Consider the following 21302-nt stretch of genomic DNA (forward strand, 5'->3'; position numbering starts at 1 on the left):
TTTTGCAACGGTGGCTGCAGAAGCGGGGCCGCGCTCTGCACGCGCAAAGGGAAAAGATTTATCTTGAGAGGCTAAATCCACTTAGAGGAGCTTTAGGGGCCATAAATTGATTGCTCAGGGGACACCGCGACGGCAACAGGAAACAGCTCCATATTTACTGAGGTTTCTGTGTTTTTTCTGCGTCACGAACCGTGCGCTCGTCCAGCGGGCGCATGGGTCTGAAACCGCAATCAAAGCCCACGCTCGCGGGGTGGGATTAAAAGGAGGCAGCTGGACCCTTTGCAAAGGGGGATCCAACCCCCCCCGCGGCCGTGGCAGCCCCCGTCCACGCTGCCAACAACCGCCAGAGTTTCGGGGCAAGATGTGAAATGAAATCCTCATCAAAGGCAGGAAACCCTCATCTCGGCTCTCGCTGCAGCTTCCTACATCCCAGGGCCGCTTCCAGCATCCCAGCGAGCTGCACGTCCCGCGGCCGCTGCTCCAGCAGCGCCGGGTGCTTGGAAGTGGGAACCGGGAGCGCAAAACCAAGGTGCAAGAAAGCTGCACCGGGCGCAGGGAAGTACCACGCAGAATCGAAATCCCTGGTGAAGAGCTGCATCCTAACCAAACACAGTGGAGCAAACCAGCAAATAACGAGCAAATCTGACTTTTTCTGCTCCTTTCATCCATCTGACTCCTGTCTCCTTTCTAACCCTGTTCCTTATTTTCAGCCAACGAGACATTTGCATTTGAAATGAGAAACAGGGAGAGTTTCTCCCAAAGGATTCGGTCCCAGGTAGCTGCCAGGCAGGACTCCCCAGGACTGGGCTTCCCTTAGGGCTGCTGTAGCACAGGGAACCCCGGGGAGGTCAAACGACAACAGTGCAACCTCGGCACGATCCCACCCTGACCCATTTTCCGGTCCTTTGCAGAATCTAGAGTATCGTTAAAAAAAAAAAAAAATAAAAATAGGACACTAATTTCCCCTGCACTGTTGTTTTGTTTTGTTTTTTTTTTTCCAGGGGCCAGAAATTCCTCTGCGCAAGTGGCCTCATTGCCAGTAAACATCAGCCGAGCATCTCCGGCTCCGCGTGTTAAACAGAGCGGAGCGACATGAGCAACGGCTGCGTTTAAGGGCGGGCGCAGATGGGGCCAAGCACAAGGATGGGGGCTCGCAGCACGTTCCTCCCTGTGACACGAGCACGGGGGGATGAGTTAACACTGACCCGACTCTCGGAGGGGCTTAATTTAAGCATGCGCTTAAAGACGCGGAGAGCCGAGGCAGGAGAAGGGGACAGGACGCCAGAGCATCCCCCACAGATGATAGAAAAGACCCTGGAAAATGCTGCAAAACTCCGGAGCATCCTCTGCGCGTCGCACCCAGCGCCTGGTGGGGCACCCTGCCCTTCGGAGCAGCAGTCGGGGCGCGGGGGGGGGGGGGGTGGTTCAACTTAAGATATGTATCAAAATTTTGTAATTAAAGGCTCGTTTGCCCCTTGCATTTAACCCAGGCGGTTTCTGAACACTCACAGTCCACTTCCCTGCACCAAGGCGAAGCCCCAACGGGAGCACAATGGAGTCTTGTTTCTGGTAACCCGAGATGCCTTCGTCCCGGCTCTTTAATTTTAGACTCCAACGCGCTTGCATTCCTCAGCACTACAATGGCAGATATTTATACTCTGGAATGCAGAGCCCAGCGCTAATTTAACAGGGCTGGGTAACCCAGGGCTGCTCTCCAAACCGGGCTCTCACGGAGATAAAATTGGACCAGGCAGAGCTTTATGGGTTTACAAATCTTTGCGTTTGTTCACCAGCCCCCTCGGATCCCCATAAAAGTGAAATGATGCTCCCTGCGAAGGTACCAGCCACCTCACCGAGCAGATGGATGAGCCGGCCGCGTTGGATGGAAGAGGGTGGCACGGCCACAGCCGGCCGCTGCCCGAGGAACAAGCTCCTGCCTCTCACAAGGGGCCGTATGGAGAGGTTTGAAACCCCCGATGGTTCATCTGGACGTGAGTCCATCTCCTGGAGACAGGAGAGAGCTGCCCAGGCGCGCAGAGCACGAGGGACTTGCAGGGGTTCATGACATGGGAACTCTTGCTCGAGCTGATGTGATTGTGGAGGGTCCCCTGTCCCAGGTCTGCTGCAACGCCAAAAAATCTCTTTTACAACCTCAGCATAACGTGACTCTCCTAGCAAGCGTTTTCCACTATGAAGGCAAGGACCTTCTGGCTGGGGCACAGCAGCTTGAGCTGCTCCGAAGGGGTCACCTTCCTCGGTTCACCAGGGCAGGTGGGATCTCAAGCTGTTCCTCTTGATGACCTTTAATGTCTGGGGAAAGGAGGAAAGTGCCCTTTCAGTCACCTCAACGTGGTTGACGAGGCTGGAGCTGCTACAGGACCCTCACAGGATCTTCAGCTTTGCTTCTCCCTCTGCCATCTCTCTGTTCTCCCCATCAGGAAAAGATGAGGATGAAGCTTTCTTTGGGTGCTGGTGGACATCCCTGCCTGGAGGCCTGTCCCTGAAGAAGGATACTGTAGGACAGCGACTGCAAACCCCAAGAGAGCATCAATGATCTCCGTTTCAGAGCCACGGAGGCAGGCGCCGTGCAGCGTTACCCACTCGTGCGTGGAGGAAGCCACGCTGACGCCTGCAAAGTGGTCCCAACTTCACCGGGTCGGGGGGACGGCAGCTAATTGAGAGAGGAGCAGTATTAGCAGATAAGGGAAGAGGTCAGCGCTGCAAAGCTAAATCCTTGACCTGTTATTTAAAAGGTCAGGCAGAGTTCAATAGACTACTCCAGGTCAATTCACTCAATTAAAATATTAAAAGTTCGAGTCAGGAGCACAGAGATGGAGGTTATTCCCCTCTCCTCCTCACAGGGGGAGAGGGATTAGGGATTATGGCGGGGGGTCCTGGTGCGCAAAGGGACACGCAACGAGAGGCAAGGAACAGAGATTTATTCCCAAGTCGGGTGATTGTAAGACAAAATCTCCGGCCATATCCGACGCTACAGAATCCAGCGTTTATCAGGGCTTGCCCCAGACCCGGGAGCCCAGACTCTGTAGACGGCATTAGGGATCAGAGAGGGGAATCCCTGAAACCGCGTGTCCTCAGCTTTGTGCTGCTGGGAGGCAGCAGCCATCTCCAGCCAACATGTCCCACCACCAGCCCTCGGGACAGGAAGACCCTGCTCCCATCCCTACCACCGCTCAGCACTACTGAAGGAACAGAAATCTCATCCCGGCCAGGGTCCTCCTCAGTACCCACTCTGGCTAAAAGGGGGCTGGGATTTGGGCTGGGTTGGCAGAAAGTTGGTGCAAAATGTGATGGGGAGGTGGTTCTGCTTCCGAACCAAAGGGCCAACGCTGCCCATGCGACACTGCCAGGGACGAGCATCGGCTGGAGAGCGGCTGTACCCACCCGTGTCAGTCTACGGGGAAGAAGGGTTCCCAGGAGCTACGGGTTTGTGTTTCGTACCTCCATGGGTTTTGAGGCTTTTCTGCTGACGATGGCCAGGATGCTCGGCCATGGCACAGCCAGAGCACACAGGAGGCATTCGGGCTCCCGACGCTGTACGTAACCCCCTCACACCCACATCAAAAGTACTTCTCGCCCCGTCCCCACGCCCGCAACCTCCTACAGCAACTCCAATTAATCTTTGTCATTGGGTAATCAAAAGGACAGGGGCATATAGATGCATCAGCAATTAATCTAATTCCATTTAATGGAGAGAAGGGACAAGGGTAGGCTCTCAGGGCAGCGACATCGCCTGGGAGGACTCCCGGACCCCCGTGGTGGCCAAGGCGGGGGGCACAATGGGGTGCTCCTGCCCTTACTGCTCCCTGCAGATGGGACTGAGGACTGATTTAGACCTCAGTGCTGCTGTACTCAGAGGAGAGGATTATCCAGAGTATGGAAATCACATCTTTAAAATCAGGACTCCCTCATCCATCCCTATCACAGACAAGTCTCCTCCATTAGGAGCGGGGTCATGACAACAGCACCCACAAGCTGCCTGCGAAGCTCAAGGACCAAGCAGCACAGCAGGGATGCTGACCCCAAGATCTGGCCTCTCTTTCCATAAATGTTTGAGGATAAGCTGTGATTCTTGTTCCTCCTGCCCCAATACTTGACCAGCTCCACTCCCGGCTGGCAGGAATACGTGGTCTTCTCAGCAGCCAGGCTGTGGTCCCAGCAAAGCAGTCAGCCCCATCAGAAACACCAGCTTTGCTGCTGATTGAAAATTGGCCAGATCTCATCAGCCAGATAGAAGAAAGCAGTGTCCTGCCTCGGCTGGAGTGATGCCACCCACAGTTTGTGTCCATGATGTCCCACCTGAGCCATCGTAGAGAAGCAAAGGCTTTGTCCATAGTGGATACACAAAGGTTGCTCCTCTCCAAGTGGGACTTGCGCCAAGCGAGCACGCTTTATAAGAATAAATAAAAGCTTTCAGCAAAATTAGCAACAGAAGGAATAGATAAACACTAAGGAGATATCGACTTCTGTTGAGGTGAACGTCAAGATTTATTGACCTGGGGAGGTAAATATTGACCAAGGCAAAGCTAAGGTCAATAATTAACTCAAAGGATGATAAATCAACACGCAATGAAACATGAACTCTGGGTGGGCGTTGTTACAGACATTTTGAATATCTCCATTGAAGAACCTCTTGACTTTCTGCAAGACTTTTGGTTAGGCAGCAGGACTTCCAACGCATTGTGGATGTGCCTACCGACCTCCAGAAACCAAGAAAGAAGAACAGTGTTTTGATGAAGAAAGTCCTAAATCTGAAGATTTTACAGCTCTGGGCCTCAAAATTGGTTCAGTTCTGGAAGAAGGGTCTAGCGTGGATTTATACCAGTACCAACCTTGCTTGAATTTAGGACAAAGCACCAAGTGTATGACTATTTCCAGGCTTATGCAAGTCCAGATTTGGTCCTTCTTGCTCACGAACCCATCGAGACGAAGCTTTTCTTCTGAGTTGAGGCTGTAGTGGAAGCAGAAGAGGGCTGAGGAGGCAATCACTGGTCCGACACCCGGGACGGTGGCATTTACCACCCGATCCAGTTTCATACCAGCTCCTCCGTCCAAAGGGCTCAGAGGGAGGAGAAGCCGCACGCCCGCTCCACGCAGCAGGAACACCAGCGGGCGTATTTCAGGAGGCAGATGCAGGACCTTAAGCCTCTCTCCCCTCCGCCAGGCAACGAGGGCGAGTGGGGTCAAAATCCCGTCCGTACGAATGTGCGAAGGGGGAGGGAGGAACGTGCCGGGGCAGCTCGGCCAGCACGGAGCAGCCGTGCCCCAGCATCTCCATCGCTTCCTCCCACCCCCAGGGTCTCCCGTCCATCCAGCCGCATCCCGCCTCTCCTGCCGGTTTGACTCCTCTTCTCCCCAATATCTGGGGGACACGAGATGAGCTCCTTGGCCCCCCCCGTACAGCAAAAGCCGGGCGACCGCAGCAGCTCTCTCCCTTCCCCGCAGCCCTTCCCCTCTGCTATTTTTCATGCTTGGTTGAGTGCAGCACCTGGATCTGCTTTTCTCCACAACAAGCCCCTGCAAGCAGCTGCCTCATAAAAATCTCTTTACTATTATTTTCCCCCCTCCCAGCTCCGGGCAGTCCTGCCCGTGCCGTGGCTCACCGCAGCCCAGGAGCCGGCACCTCGGGTGGCCGCAGCACCGGCTGGGCGCACAGAGCCGTGTCCTGCCCGTTCCTGTGGCTCTGCTCACGCAGGCAAGACCAAACCTCGCCGTAACGCCGTTACGGCACACGCGAGGTCCCCAGCGTCATTCCCTGGTGAATCCCCACTGGCAGCAGGGAGATGCTGCGTCCCCGGCCAACGGCTCGGCACCAACACCAAAGGGAAACGCTGATGGCAGCAGGGCTGACGCTTGACGGAAAGCAGAGCAAGATCTCCGTTGTCAAGAGCTTTTCTCACTCTGCTTGCAGCGCGCTGCACCCTGGCTGACCTCGATGTATACGAGAATAAATTAGTTAAGATAGAAGAAACACCCTCGTTAAGCTCTTCAGCATAAAACTGCAACACGGGGGTTGTGCCAGGAGTGGGGAGCTCCTGGACCGGCACTGCTGGATGCTGGTACCCAGCACCTCAACCCCCGGCTGATGGTCCAGAGGTGGGGAGATGGAGGAGATCTCCAGCAGCAGGTAGAGCATCCTTAATGAAACTCTTCGTGCTGCTCAGCTCAACTTCCAGACACTTTTGCACTGGGAATTGCTAATAAGCTAATTCTGGCGCTGCGTCTTTCTTGGCAGTGGTCACGGTGAAGCTGGGACGAGGGTGAGGGGTGAGTTTTCCCAAGCCCAGGAGAGCCTGGCCCTGCCCGGTTCCCCACGCATGCAGCCACGTCCCTGGGGAGCTCGGGGACGGGGCCGAGCAATCTGGCAGTAATTAGGCAGGGAAAGTCAAAACCCTGCTGGGTTGCTTCAACCATCAATGTGTCACAACTCCGAAGGGAGGTATTCCAAATGCCAAATTCAGATGTCATCAGCAATAACCTGATACACGTACAAGGGGCAAGAGGCCCATCGATGGCACCAACGTTACCACCCCTGCTCTGGCTGCTCCCTGGTTTCTACCCGAAAAAGGGGGAAAAAGGGGAAACGTGAACCGGGCACTGGGGTACGGGAGGGCAGGTGGCACAGGGAGCCCCCACAGACCCAGCGCAGCGAGGGGCAGCCCGGACGCTCTCCTCTCAGCTACTCACAGCCATGACAAGGTATTGAAAAGTTTCATTGTCATTGATGGCGGCTGGTGTCGGGCATTTCACCCAGCACCCCAAACCCACCCCCGAGAGGCCGCCGTGGATGTCCACGCGTGTCTGTGCGCGGAGCCAAGCCTGACGGCGAGTTTCCTTTCCCCGCCGAAGCTGCCGGTGCCGGCGCTCGTTGACACCGTTATTAGGAAGGCAAGGGTGAGGAATGGAAGCGGTTTGACCTTGGAGAGACAAGCTTCGCTGTCATCCCTCCCCTTCCCCCCGTGCCGTAACGAGGGGCTTTGCAATCTGTCAGCGCTCCTGACGTGCAAGCAGAAAGCACTTTTTATCAAAGTAATTAGTTTAAAACCTATTAAATAATTTTAGAAAGACGCTCGTGGCCATCTCGAGGTGAGCAGCGTTGCAGAAGAGCACCAGGAGACGACCTGGGGTACAAACGCCCTCAGGATGCTCAACGCAAACCCACCCGTGAAGGCTGCCAGCCCTAACGGGACAGGGCAGATGGCTGGGTCCATAGAGCAGCTATAGTGCCCAGGGAGGGGGGGATCAGGTCCCGGGAAGCTCTGGCTTCCCATCTCAAACCCAAAAGCAAGCACAGGGGCTGCTTTCACCTTCTGCAAACCAAGCGGGGGGATTTCGAACCCCCGCCCCCCCCACACCCCCCACCCCGGGCTCGTCCTTGCGGTGCTGGGGCTGGGTGAAGGGGTCTCCCCTCTGGACCAGGGGAGAGCGTGGAGGGTCTGCATTGTTTTTTCCACGTTCATAAATCACTGCTCTTTGTGGCCCCTTCCCCATGCATTGCACAATTCAGGTTAGGTTATAAATAGGATCCTGGGTTCTTTCAGGTTGATAAAGGCCAAGGGGGGTGGAGCAGCAGGGAGGCGTCACGACTACATAACACTTTCATTGCCCTGTCAAAATAAAGAATACCGGCGCTGCCGGCCCCTTTTTTTGCAGCATATATCAGCCAGGCTTCTGACACCACATTTCAGGCCAAAACAGGGATTTAAAAAAAAAAAAAAACAAAACCCTACAACACCCCCTCCCCCCGTTTCCCGATGGGGCAGAGGCGTTGGTAGCCCAGCCCCACAGCCGGTAACCCACTTGCTGCTGGACTTTGATGGGGAGCTCAGCGTCGTGCCGGTCGTGCCCAGAGCACGGTTCACCCAGCACCCTCCGTGCGCGGTGCGGCATCGGGATGGAGATGCTGGAGCTGCAGGAGCACAACCGGACCTTCATCTCCGGGCGGTGGAAGGGGCAGAAGCCCCCCGGGGAGGATGCAGGGGCAGGAGGAGGAGGATGGAGGTCTGGGGGGGGCGAGGCAGAGCTGCCGTCCCGCAGGCAGGCGCAGTGCGAGCTCTGGCCCTGCGGGAACATCCGAGGCTGGAAATGTTTAAAAACGGAGCCCCCGCCTCACCGGGGCCTCTTAGGGTGAATTTTGCATGGTGACAACGTGCGGTGATGCTCACACCTGACACGCAGAGCTTTTGGGAAGACCCAGACCTTGCCCGCACCCAGCACCCTTCTGACATATCGCACGCGCCCACCCCACCCTGCTGCAGACTGTCAGACCCCGTCCCCAAACGTCGCGGGGACTCACTCGCCCCTCTGCGGACCCCCCGGGCCATCTCCTCCCGCAGACACCAGCGGGGCTGATGCTCCGGCCGCAACCCGGCTCCCCCAGGGCCCCCCCGGCAGGGCTGAGCACCCCGAAGCCTCGCGTGCTGCCAGCACCACCGACCGCAGCAGCGCCCGCTGTGGGGGACAGGGACCGAGCCGGGAAGATGATGGAGGAGGTGCCCCGAGGTTCGTGCTCCGTCCTTGGGCAACAATGATAATCAGAGAGATTTATATCAGCAAAAGGGCAGGAGGGAACTACGGGGAGATGAAGAAGGTGTTTGTGAGCAGGTGAGGCGGGTCTCATCCTAACAGCTCGGTGAAATAATATTAACAAAAAGAAGGGAAAAGCTTCTTTTGTAGCTTAAACGATGCAAAGGTTGCATTCCCTGCACACCCTTTGGCCACTGCGTCATTTAAGCTACAAAATTAGGGGCAGAGGAAAAAAAAAAAAAATAAAAAAAATGAGATGCCTGAGATCACCCCCAAGGAGCCCGGGGTTCCTGCTTGCCTGCGAGATGCGCTGGGAAGAAACACGGGCGGGCGGCACCCCTGGGGAGGCCAGGCTGCCCGGAGGAGCCCCATTCGGGCAGGCAGAGCCCCGCGGGTCCCAGCGCAGGGTTCAGCCCCGGCTGACGCAGGATCGGCTCCAGGCAGCATCCCATTCCCCTGGGAGCATCGTGCCGGACCCGGGAGAGGTGCCATCGCTGTGGCAGCCGTGTCCCCTCCCGGCCCCGGACCCCCCGTTCCCAGATACAATGAGCCCCTTTACGAGGGCAGGGAGGTTATCCCCGGCAAACCCCCGGCCGAGCCCAGGGACAAATCTGACACAGATCTGCCTTTAACAGCTCCAGTGATAAAAATGCCAGTTTATTGGAAACACATGGAGTATTTATAGGGAACATCAAAGCGGGAAGGAGGTTTACATAGCAACAGGCCAGATTAAGCAGAAGGCATCTGCTTTTTCGGCAGCCATGGGGCTCTCGGGAGGCACAATAAATTGTCGGCACACTGGCCCTTTCATTCTGTCCTTTGGGGAAAGCAGAGGTTGGCAAAACAAAATATAACCACATGCCCGGCCGTGTAAAACATGACAGGAATGGGAGCGTCGGGTTACGGGCTGCGCGGCTGCACCGCGACACACGCACCGGGCTCGCAGGGGACGCGCGAGGGGATAAATACCCACGGCTATTCGGTACCGCAGCCCCAAACGGCACCTCGGCTCCCGTTCAGCTTTGTTTGCCCCCCACTCCCTCCATCCCCGGGCTGGGGACGGCGCCCAGCATCTCCCACCACGGCGGCTCCTGCACGGTGATGCTGAAGGAGACCCTGCCACACCGCCGAGCCGCCAGGCACAGGATTTTCCACTAAACGCAGTTTATGTTGAAGGAAAAACCTTTGCCCTGCCCAAAGGGCACCTTAAGGAGCTGTTTTGGGGTTTATTTGATCCTTGGGGCTCACGTGGGATGAGAAGCAGCACCCGGGCAGGGCGATGGGGTGGCTTCTTGCTGGTGAGCAGCAGCGTACGGGCAGAGCCCCGGCCCAGCTCTCCTGCACCACGCAGCCAGCTCCCCTCGCAGCTTCGTTCCTCGGTTGCCCCACTGGTGAAGCGGGTCCCCCATATGCCCTATAGGGCCGGGATAAGTAGGCAGCATTGCAGCGGGGATTGCACGCTCTGACGCTGCACAGTCAGCAGCGGGAAGGACTGGACGGTGCCAGGTCTAATCCTGCACAGAGGAGACCGCACAGTGGTTAAAAGGCACCGGGTGGTCCTGGGCGCATCGTGCCGGGGCAGGTTTGATTTCAGCTCGACAGCCTGAACTCGGCTGGCCGAGGGCTAACCCGCTGGCGACGCCGGGTTCCCATGCTGCAGTGCCTTGTGTTAATTAACCTTCCAAACACTCCCGTAATATTTTGCCAAATCTAATAAGGCAGCGCTGGCTGAGGAGCCGCGGGAGCGATCGGCAACGCCTGGGGTCCGGGGGGGGGGTTCCCTGTGGCTCCAGCTGCCGTTTGCATTTCTCTGCTGCCCCCCCATTGCCTCCCCTCCCCGCATGGGCAATGCTGGGGCTCATCATCTTCACTCCTGTGATGAGCTGCCGACCTCAGCCTGCCCAGTGCTGCCCACCCTGCACAGCCCTCCCTGCTGGCAGGCGCTCCCCCCCGGCATCACCCCAAGCTCAAAAAAAAAAAAAACCCAAAAACCACCTGGAAAAAGGGTGAAACCCTGTTTTCCATCCGGGAACCAGCCCGCTCGGCCCCTGCCTGCTCCCTCCGGAGCAGCAGCATCCCACCCATCTGTGGGTGCTTTGGGGCAGAAACAGAGAACGAGAGCAAAACCGCCTCCTCCCACCGTAGCCAGGATACGGGCAGCAGAGACTTACCCCCAGGCATCCTCGGAAAGGGTTAACCCACCCAGCGTGTGCTGGACACTGGGTGTTCACAGACCTAGAGGGGTCTGGGGAAAGATGATAAATAGCTGGGGACGTCCTCTCCCCTCCGTTAACGCCGACGGAGCCCAGCTGGGGAGCGGCGTTACCCACCTCCTATCCATCATTTTCAGCTGGCCTTGTCACATCTTGTAAATCACCAAACCCCGCTCCATCCCGGCTCCCTCCCGCACGTCCCTTCCCGGGGCTCGGGGCATTCCACCCTTCCCGTCCACGCAGTGACGCTCCGGGCGGATGCGGCTCCCGTCACCGCGCTCTCCTGTTTCTATTTATTGCCTGCGTGATCAGATAACTTGACATTTATTTACATAGCCAGGGACCCAGCTCCTCTTTTAGCTCCTCTCCGCGCTCAGCCGCCCCGGGGCAGTTATTAGGTTTCCTCCGGCCCCAGTTTCTCCCTGGGCTCCAAAAGCAGGAGACCTCGGCGTGGCTGGCTTAAGCACCTTGGAGGTGGAGGAGTTTTTGAGGGTTTTTTTTTTTTTTATTTCTTGGTCCCAGGAGATGCTTTTCCCCTGGCTGAGGATCACACGGAGCCGCTGGAAAACCGTGAGCAGCAGCAGCTGCGTTTGGCGAGGAGGGACCCGGCGTGAGGAAGAGGATGGGTGTGTGAGCACGGTTGTGCACGCTCATGCTGCTAGGGGATATCCAGGCAGCTGCTCAAGAAATAATGTTTTATAAATAAGGGGAAATACCTGCAAATGACACAGCCGTTTCCCCTGCCACATGCATTAAAAAAACCCCATTTATTTCGCTCATGGTCACCTCCAGCTCATGGGACCTTCGCTGCTGCGCTTGGGCTCGTTTCCAGGTTTTTTCTTTGCTACCCTGACAGCCAGGCTCTTCCTCAGCCCCCTTACGAGCACCCCACGACCTAACGGGTCTTCCAAGATCACGGTTTGAAGAACCACCCTGACCGTCAGGAATATCTCCGCTCCTGCCCCCACGGTGCTACATCGCCCTTACGGAAGCCCTGGACCTCGGTCCTGGTTGAGAGCCGTTTTTATGGCGATTTGGGAAAACTGAGGGATACGGCCACAACCAAGAAGACGGGCCGGAAAAACCCCCGGGGTGGAGGCAGGGACACTGCCTGGGGACAGGGACACCGGACACTGGATGTGGTGGCCTTTACCTGCTGGGCAATTCCTTATTGTCCCGGCTCCCGCTGCCTTGTAAAGGGCCTGATGGATAATGCTCATCATGAAGGCGAGAGAGCAACGCCGTCACCTCGCCTCCCCGCACGCGCTGCGATCCATCTTCTTTATAGCAAGTATCCGGAGCCGGCACCATCTGCGGCACCAGAAATACAATTACTGGGGTTGGGGGGCGGGGGGGGGGGAGTCCTTCTCCTTCCAAATTTCATAGAGGCCTCGAAAAGCAACTCTAAATTACCCCTCGCACACCAGGGACATCATGCGGCACGGTCTCTCTTTAGGTATAATTACAGACGGGGAATTAGCAAGTCTGATTTTCTCCCCCCTCTTCTGTGCCATCCCCGGTGCTTCTCCAAAAAAAAAAAAAAAAAAAAAGGGAGAAATTGAAATTGATCTCCGGCTCTGGTGCTGGCCAGCTGTAATTTAATCAGAAAAGCCTCTCGCTTGGCATTTATTTATTTTTTTTAACCCCAAGGTCCTAAATTAAAAAGGACAGTGGTGGGGTGGGAATCAGGGCGGCCACGGATGGAGCCTCGCCTGCGGTTTCGGGGAGTCGTGGCGTTTGCCGGAGCATCTCGCCAGCCCCTGTGTGTCGAGACTCGCGTGGGCTTTGCTGATGGGTGACCGGCAGCGCCGAGGAGCCGTGCCCGGCCTCACGCAGGGCTGGTTTGGTAACCTGGTGCCCAGGGCCCGATCCTGCATGCTGCTCCCCGTGGACACCTTCGATCCGGCGGCTCTTCTCTGGTTTGGGTTTGGGGCTGTTAGTCACGCTGGCCTCAAGCTGGACTTCCAAAAACAAAGGCAAATGGCAGAACCGTGATGCAAAAGCCTTGTAAAACCCCTTTGACCCGATGCTGCTGTTACAGGAGCAGAAATGAGAAAGAAATCACTTATAACAAATGCGCCCCAGCCCTTAATTGCCTTTTCAGGCAGCAAGGCTGGGCTGTGCCAGGGCTGGTTCCTCTGCCCGCACTGGCTTTGTGAAACCCTATGTTAAATAAGGGACCAAAATCCAAATTTCTATTGTGTTTTGTATTTTTTTACTGTCAAAGATAACGTTTCCTTGCAACCTCGATAGCCTGCGTGCTGTCGTGCTGCCTGCTTGCTTTGGACCGGGAGAGATAACATCCCTGCCAGACCACCTGCCCGCACCCTCGGATAAGGCGGTTTATGGTCTTAACGTGTATTCGAGGCAAATCCCGGTGAAATCCTCGGGTTTGGAGCACGTGCTGGAGAGGGCAGGCGTGCCGCTTCCCTGCTCAACGTGTGGCACAAGGCAGGCACAAGACACGGGGCTATTGTCCCTGCCGCCCCGAGCCCCGCGGGCAGCAGCTCCCCGAGGTGGTCAGCCGACCGTGACAGACGCACGGACTGCTTTGTCCTTGTCGGTGGCAGGGGGTGACGTTCCTCGGCACGGCAGGACCCGCCGCGGGAGGCAATCTCCACTCCACGGTGTTTCGGGTAAGGAAAAGGGATGCAGGCAGCGGTGAAGGCAGATGGTTTGGTCTCCGGCCACACGGCTGGTGGAAAAAGCAGAGGATGGGATTTTGCACCACGGTGTAGAAACCCTCGGCTCACACTCCACGTGCAAACCCTGCTGCTGCCCATGCCAGCTCCTGCTTCCACCAGGTTTTGCTGCGTGTGGGGGAACCGCACTGGTAACAGCCGCCTGCCGGCATGACCGCTCGCACAACTGCGGTGATGTAAATCATGGCTTGACCCCAGGTTTGCACCGGCTGCCGGCCCTCTGCGAAGGGTTGGCCTTGTCATCTCGTACGGTGACACCCGCCACCGATTTACGACCGAGCTGGGAGCGGGGCTGTGACACACCAGACACCTCCTCTCCCTCCCAGCTCTTTCCCTGCCGCTCTGCTCCTTCCCCGGGCATCGCCCAAGTGCGGAGGCAGCGGGGCTGGACGCGGTCGTGCAGCAAAGCGTGTTACCACGTCCCCGCAGCCCTCTCCTGCGCACGGGGCAGGAGCTGCACTCGGCCATGACCTGGCCCTGACCGCGGTGAGGAGGACCAGGGTTAGGAGAGCCCGTCCGTGGGTTTAAATCAACGCCCTCCACTTCCCTTCCATGCTGAGTTATTGCACCCTGGTTTTGTGATGGAGATGACCAGGCAGTGAGGGATGAGTGACCTGGGCCAGACCACCAGGCTCGGTGCTCCCAGCCGGACCCTGGGCAAGGGGTGAAAGATCAGGGCTGTCCTCCAGCCCCTTCCCAGCCCCCCCACCTGCATGGATGCTCCTGAGCGTCAGCTGTGATTTAGTGTGTGCGGGTTCACCAGGAGAGCGGGCAATGCTCTGCTGCCGGCGGAGCTGCTCTCAGCGGCGCGTCCCCGCAGCGAAACAGCCAGCTCCACTGCTCCGGGCAGGGGCCACCTTCTCCCCATGACTGTTTCCACGTGTCAGCTGGGTTATTTATCTCCAAGCTGTGCCTCACCCCCTCCCTCTGTCCAGGACGTCCTTAAGGGACAGGTTCCGAGGCCGTGAGGCTCAGGTATGTACAGTGAAGTCTGAGAGGATGCCAGCACATCTGGGAGGATGCTATGACCTCTGGGAGGATGCCATCATATCTGGGAAGATGCTATGAGATCTAGGAGGATGCTATGATGTCTGGAAGGATGCTGTCACACCTGGGAGGATGCTGTGACATCTGGAAGGATGCCATGATAGCTAGGAGGATGCCGTCCCATCTGGAGAGACACTATGGCATCTGGGAGGATGCCACGACACCTATGTACAAACTCCTTTCAAAAAATAAATAATAATACTAACAAAATAAAACCTAAACTCAGCCTGCCCGCTGCCCTCTAAGAAGTCATCTGGGTCTTTCCAGCCCGGTGGGAGGACCAGGTTGCGCTGGGGGCAGCCACCAGCGCTGCCCCCCCGGCCCGGAGCTGCCCGGCCGGGACGCAGCCTCCTCCCGCGGCCTCCGGCATCCCCTTGTGGCAGCCGGAGGCTTTGCAAAGCCCCACCAGCAGCGCAAGGCTCCGGCACGAACTGTCCCCCATCCCGTGCCCCCTTCCCCACCGTCCCCGCCGTGGCCCGGCCGCCCCAAGGCTGCGGTGCAGCGTAAGGGACCGCACGGCGCCGGGGAAACCTCCGTCCCCACCGAAGGCACCAGCAAACGGGTGAGGACGAGCGGGGTGACACCGCGGGGTGACACCGCGGCACCCCAGACCTTACGCAACCGGCTCAGAGCCTCCTGCTTGAGGCAGGTGGCAGATTACGGCACGGAGCTCCCCGGATAACTCCCTAAGCCCTAAATCTGCTCCCGGTCCTCTCCCGAGGTAAGGGAGGGTGCCTATGGGGTGGAGGTGTCACACCGGGGTCACATCGTGCTGCCCGTGCCATCCCGCTGACGCAGCCGGAGCAGAGGGCTCAGCCCCGAAGCGAGGGGCAAGGGTTGGTTCTCGGGGCTGCGAGAGGGGATCTGGCACTGCGGAGGTTCCCCCGCGGCGTTCACGGGCTTTGGGGACTTTCCCAGGCAGAGCAGCCCGGAGCGGGCTGGCAGCCCGGCTACGCACGGTGCCGGGGGGCTCGGAGCGGGTCCCGGCCCTTGGCAGGGATGGGCACAGCCGGGGTGACACCAGGGTTTGGGAGGACGTTGCAAGCGCAGAGCCCAGCTCCAGCTCCGCAGCGTTCAGCGTCAGGATCCCGACGTTCAGCATCGGGATCTTCAGCTCGCGCTTCCCGGCAGGATGCGCTGAGCACAGAGGAAACAGCTGGGATCCTTCAGCTGCTCCAGATTTTCATGTTCAAGGATGCAAGCAAAGCGACCTTTGGGACTCTGCCTTAATGGTTGCTTTAAATGGAGGATGCGGCCTCCCACGATCTGCTTTGGGACACAATTCAGGCCTTTTTGCCATGAAAATAGCTGATCCGGAGACGAGAAGTGCCCTTTCCCAGGTCCCACAGGCCAGCTGGCCCCCGTACCTCAGAAAACATGTAAAAACCAACCAACCACAACAAAACCCCTTTCAAGATGAAGATAAGGGAGCGGCCAGGTCTCATGCAGAATTCAGGAAATCAGTTTTTGCAGCTCCTCGGCTACCGCCGCCCTGAGCTCGCGATGCCTGGAGGAGGAGGTGGGCTGGAGGCTCCAAGGCACCTCTGAAGGGGGGGCTGCGGAGTTTATTTGATGCGCCCACACAATTACGGCTATCTGCGCCCTTGGCCGAAGCAGCGGTTCCCCAGCTCTACCTGATCAGCAAATTCACCTGCGTCCAAAGGGAGCTGGAAGGGAGCTTGGGGGGTTTAGCTGAGCTGACGGAGCTGCTCGGGCAGCAGCATCTTACTGAGGTGAGACTGGTATAAAAATACCGCCCAGGACTCCTGGCAGCTAAAGATACTAAATCCTGCCCAAGCAGCCCTGATCCTGCTCAGGATGGATGGAGCCATTTTAAGCAACAGTTTAAATTAAGATCTCTTGGCCAGCTGAGCCCACATCAACGTGCGGGTTGTCACAGCTTTGGTGCTCAAAGGCCACCTCAGACCCAGAACAGAAACTTCTTTCTCACCGCAAAGGGTACGGGCAGTTTTCCACCGTTTTCCTTCCTGGTCGGAGCTGTGATGCTGCGCAGCCGAAGAGGGACCTGAGCGGCCCCAGGTAAGATCAGGGCACGGTGAGAAGAGCATCCCTCATCCCCAGAACCTGCTTTGGGATGTCTAAGAGGGGTGGGAGAGTTTAATGGAGTTGCGAAGGCTTTCTTCCTTTCCCGGCACCGATCAGTTCACGGTTGGCTTCTACTCAGAAGCGAAACGGTTTAATTTCTGCTGCCAGGCTGCAGCCAGCGCGTCCCTGCCCCAGAGCTCCCGCACCAGGGCTGCGGGTTGCCCCGTGCCGCGCGGTTTAAGGGGTTCCTGGGGAGCCGGGAGCTGCTCCGGCCTCTGCTCTCCTGCTGCTCGGACATAAGGAGCCAGATCTAACCCTTGTCTCTGGAGGTTGCTCTAGCCCTGCTGCTAGGAAGGGTCTTTGCAGCCGCTTTGACGTGCAGCGGTTCAGTGGGGAGGGCGCCGTGGGGAGGGCTCAGCCACCACCCCGGCTGTGCGGCGTGGGGAGGGATGGAGACGTGCCCTTCCTGCTGGCCCTTGGCACGGCAGAGGGGTGCCGGGGCCCCTGCGGTTCCCACGCCTGCTCTGTGTCCACACAGGGGGCAGTGAACGGCTCGGAGTGCCCCCTCGTCCCCCAGGAGAGGCTCCTGGCCCCAGGCAGGGCTCGGGGCCAAGCTGAGCTCGCTCCCCCCGGCCGGGCCGGATGACAGATGCCTGCGGTGGAGGAGAACATGCTGCAGCCCCCGCTTCCAGCCCGGATGCCTCCGACCCGGAGCTGTACTACGAGGAGGAGGAGGATGAGTCGGAGCCCTCGGACACCAGCAGCATCTTCTCCGACGACTCCGTCTACCCTTGCTACGAGCTCTCCCTGGGGGCTGGCGGCGCCGGGGACCTCAGCCTCTACCAGTGCTGCGCCAGGAACGACGCCAGGCTGGTGCAGAAGAGGCTGGAGTGCGGGGTGACCCGGAGCGAGGCCACGGAGCTGGACATCAACGGGCGGGTGAGTGGCTGGGGGGGCACCCTGCGGAGCAGAAAGAGGATTTCCCAGGAACAGGCGAATCCTGAAGGGTGGTGGTTGCTAAAGCAGATGGGGCAGGAGGGAGAGCGCTGGGTGGGATGGCTTCGGCAGGGGATGGGTGATCTCCTGGGATTGATCCAATCCCTGGAGCAGAACCTCGTCTGTCCTCCCATCCTGAGCCCATCCGGTTTGGGGTGGGGGGAGGAAGCGGGGAGGTCCATGGGGAGGTGCGGTGCCGGCCCTGGGGCTGAGCGTGTCCCCTCTCCAGAACGGGCTGATGGTCGCCTGCTATAAGGGCTTCGTGGACATCGTACCCCTGCTGCAGAAGTGCCCCTACATAAACGTCAACCATCAGGACAAGGATGGGAACACGGCCCTCATGATGGCAGCCCAGGCAGGTAGGCACCGCGCTCGGCCTCGGCACGCTGCAGCCCCCGCGAGACCCCTGGAAGTGATGTGGCTCCCTGCGCTTCCCCTCCAAAAACCCAAACCCGAGCCATCAGGAAAGCCGACGTCAGGTCCTGTGGGAGGTGACCCTCCCCATCCGAGTTTATGGTTCATCTTCGCACCGTTTTAAAACTGGGCAGGTGAAGCAAAACACGGGAATTCCTACAGCAATGTTCTCTTTCCCCACGTCCCGCCCGAGCAGTCGCATCAAGCAGCCAGAGCCGCCCCACGTGCTCCGGAAAAGCCCCGTGAGCCGACGTGATTTACCTGCACACAAGGTCCGAGTTGGCAAATGCCACGTGTAGGGACCAAATCTCGGGTCACAATGGGGGTTTTCTTGCTACGACAGGAAAGTCTGGTTCCCTCTGCCCCGTGGGGGGAAGGAGGAAGGTCTCAAAGTGGGGATCATCTTTTATTACCGCTTTATCCTTGCTGGAATTGATGATTTTTTTTTTTTGCATTTTTGGACCCTTTCCTGCATTCTCTGCTGAAGCAGCTGGTGCGCCAGCGCTGTTCCCTGCACGGCCAAACCCAAACCAAAATAAACCCAAACCCCTTCGGTCCTGATCCCTCCAAGTTTCCGCATCTTTGTCCTCACGAGATGCAATTCCTAAATACTCGTTCTCCAGCAGGCATCAGCAGTTATCACTCGTTAACCGTTGAAACTCTAACGCAGCTTCTCTCTGGCTGTTAAGGACACATCACCATTGTCAACTACCTCCTCAACTACTACCCCACGCTGGAGGTGGACAAGCGGGACCCCCGGGGCCTGACGGCGCTGATGAAGGCTGCGGTGCAGGGGCAGCAGGACTGTGTGGCTGCCCTGCTCCTGGCTGGTGAGCATCTCTCCAGGGACTTTCTGGGATTTTTTTGGGAAGGGGTGGCATCGCTGCTCACCCTGCGCTCTGGGCTAGGATGGGGTGGGACACTGCGGTGATGCTCTTTGCATGCCGGTGTCTCCAGGAGCAGACCTGCAAGCGGTGGATGCTATCAAGGGGAAGACGGCCAGGGAGTGGGCAGCCTTCACCGGCCGCTTTGAGACAACCAAGAGGATCCAGAGCCTCCTGCGGCACCCGCGGGCGGAGCAGTTCGGCACCCGGTACCGGCCCGAGTGGCCGGCCCTGGCCGAGCTGGTGGCCAAAGCCCTGAGCCCCAAATCCAGGGGCAAGAGGCTGTCAGAGAAGATCCGATCCATGTTCACCTTCAGCTTCCCCCACGACCCCGAAGAGGACGGCGTGATGGACCACATGGTGAGGATGACCACCTCCCTCGCCAGCCCCTTTGTGGCCACCGCTTGCCAAACCATCTGCCCCGACAGTCCCCCCGAGGTGGGCAAGCGCAGGCTGTCCGTGCCGGAGATCCTCGGGCAGCACGTGCTGGATCCAGACGCTGAGCCAGAACCCACCTCGTGCGCCGACACCGGCGCATCCTCTTGCAATGGCCAAGCCGTGTCGGAGATCCGGCTCCTGCCACCGCGCCGGACGGTTGGTGGCCTCCTGAGATTCCTGCCCCTGCGGCTGCGGCGCGGGAACAGCATCTTCCCTGGAGAGCCCATCCCGAAAATCAAAGTGAGCAAAACCCCCTGCCCAGCCACCTGCTCGAGGGAGCGGAGACGGCGCGGGGGGGACAAGGACCTGCTGCAGCTGCCCAAGTGGAGGTACAAGGAGCTGAAGGAGGAGAAGAGAGCGGCTGAGGAGGGGAAGAGCAAGGAGAAAAAGAAGAAAGGGAGGAAGAGGCACTAAGGCGGGAGGTGGTGGGGGCGAGGTCCCAGCCGTCCCCTTGGACCTGCTTGCTTTTCTGGCACGGAGGTGGTTTCCTTCCCCGGCAGGATGGCGGTGCCCGAGGGAGAAGGATGCTGTGGAGGTGCCCAGCTGAGATGCCCAGCCCCAGCCCCTGTGGTCCCTGGTCCCCCAAGCCCCTGTCTGGCTCCTCGTCCTCTCCCACCTCGAGGGTGGCCGCCCCAACCCAGCTCTGGTCCTGCTGGGCTCCGAGGTGCTGAGACCCTGGGCCAGGCTCGGGGTCTGCCAGGGAGCAGGTCGGTGGCAGAGGGGGCTCTTTTATCTCTTTTATCTTTTTTTTTCCTTTTTTTCGTCTTTTTTTTTTTTTGCGCCTCTGATCTTCCTGCAATCTTGATTTTGCGGCGTGCGGTGGAATGTGGCCGCGCAAATTAAAATGGAAGCGGTTGCCATGTTAACAGGATTGATTTCATGAATAAAGCTCAGGGCTGCTTGTCGGGCTGGCAGCAACACTTCCCCCTTGCTGCCAGCATCCCCCGTCCACCCTGTCACCCCCTTGGTGACATTAACTTCCCCCGTCCTGTGTATTGCGGGCTGCAGATGGACAAACCGAGGTGGAGCATGGGGAAGCATCTCCACGGGAGGGTTAAGAGGAGCTCTGGGTGCCAGGCATGGGCTGGACACCGAACCCGGGGTGCTCATGGGCTCCATTCCCGGCAGCCCAGCTGCCCTCTGGAGCGGGGGCAGGCAGAGCGGAGGCAGCGTTTGTGCTCCCACGGTGCTCCGGTGGTCCCCGTTCCCAAGCAAACCATCCTCCGTGACCCCCCACCTGCGCCCGTGCAGCCCCCCAGGCCCCACTCCCATAGGGGACCCCCTTTTTTTGCCGGATGCCCACACACCCGGGTGCGCGATGCACTGCAGCAGCAGCAAGCTTGCGCTCCCCATATTTCATTAAACCCGGCTCCATCCCGGGGTGTGGGGGGGTGAAACCGGGGCACCAGCTGCCCCGAGCAGCTGCGCTGGCTCCTGCGGTGCCCGAGCACCCGGGGCTTGACCCATGGGGAGGGCAACTGGCAGTGAGAGCTGCTCGAAGCGCTGTTATCCAGGGGATAAATAACCCTTCCCCGTGGGCAGGCAGAAGCTCGCAGCCCGGGATGGAGCCCCCTCCCTTCGCCGCCCCTTCTTTTGGGGACCAAAGCCCCTGCCCTCCCCCCCGCTCCCTACTTTTAGGCTGCTGCTCTGCCTTTCGGGGAGGTTTGGGCCGGGCGGCGGGCAGGCGGGGAAGGCTGCTGGGTGGGAAGGAGCTGCAACCTCCCCGTCTGTTCCCGCTCCAGCCCTTGGCTCGCGTCGGGCTCCCCGGCACGTGGCTGCCCTCCTTCGCCAGCTCCCGGCGGCGGCTCGCAGATGAGCCGGGGGCGGACGGCACATGGAGCAGCCTTCGCACGCGCCGCGCCAGCCCGGCTCCCGCCATGCGGGGGGAAGGGAGATTCGGGCTCCCGCCGGCCCCTCGTCCCCCTTCCGCCACCACGGGGGCGGCTCAGTGAAACCCCGAGGGGCGGCTGGATGCATCCGACCACGATCCAGGGACGCCCGCACCCTTCTGCTGGACG

General features: G+C 58.8%; 1 protein-coding gene across 2 annotated transcripts; it reads left to right on the forward strand.

Annotated features, from left to right (window-relative positions):
- The first annotated feature begins 15256 nt into the window (after positions 1–15256).
- On the forward strand, positions 15257–20147 carry ANKRD33 (ankyrin repeat domain 33). Of its 2 annotated transcripts, XM_054807207.1 has the most exons (6): positions 15257–16239; positions 16465–16546; positions 17091–17491; positions 17778–17907; positions 18652–18792; positions 18920–20147. In XM_054807207.1, exons 3-6 carry the CDS (start codon positions 17195–17197, stop codon positions 19696–19698), a joined length of 1347 nt encoding a protein of 448 aa, XP_054663182.1. In that variant the 5' UTR covers positions 15257–16239; positions 16465–16546; positions 17091–17194; the 3' UTR covers positions 19699–20147. The 2 variants fall into 2 exon arrangements, with proteins under 2 accessions (XP_054663182.1, XP_054663181.1); XM_054807206.1 differs by having other exon boundaries at positions 15257–16546.
- The last annotated feature ends 1155 nt before the right edge of the window (positions 20148–21302 follow it).

Source organism: Grus americana, chromosome 31 (assembly GCF_028858705.1).
Source record: "Grus americana isolate bGruAme1 chromosome 31, bGruAme1.mat, whole genome shotgun sequence".
In the NCBI taxonomy this organism is placed as follows: domain Eukaryota; kingdom Metazoa; phylum Chordata; class Aves; order Gruiformes; family Gruidae; genus Grus; species Grus americana.

Excerpts from the sequence above, each read along its gene's own strand:
- ANKRD33 (XM_054807206.1), top strand. The coding sequence starts at position 17,195 with ATGACAGATGCCTGCGGTGGAGGAGAACATGCTGCAGCCCCCGCTTCC. Across the intron at positions 17,908-18,651 it reads CATGATGGCAGCCCAGGCAG|GACACATCACCATTGTCAAC; the intron begins GTAGGCACCGCG and ends CTGGCTGTTAAG. Across the intron at positions 18,793-18,919 it reads GGCTGCCCTGCTCCTGGCTG|GAGCAGACCTGCAAGCGGTG; the intron begins GTGAGCATCTCT and ends CGGTGTCTCCAG.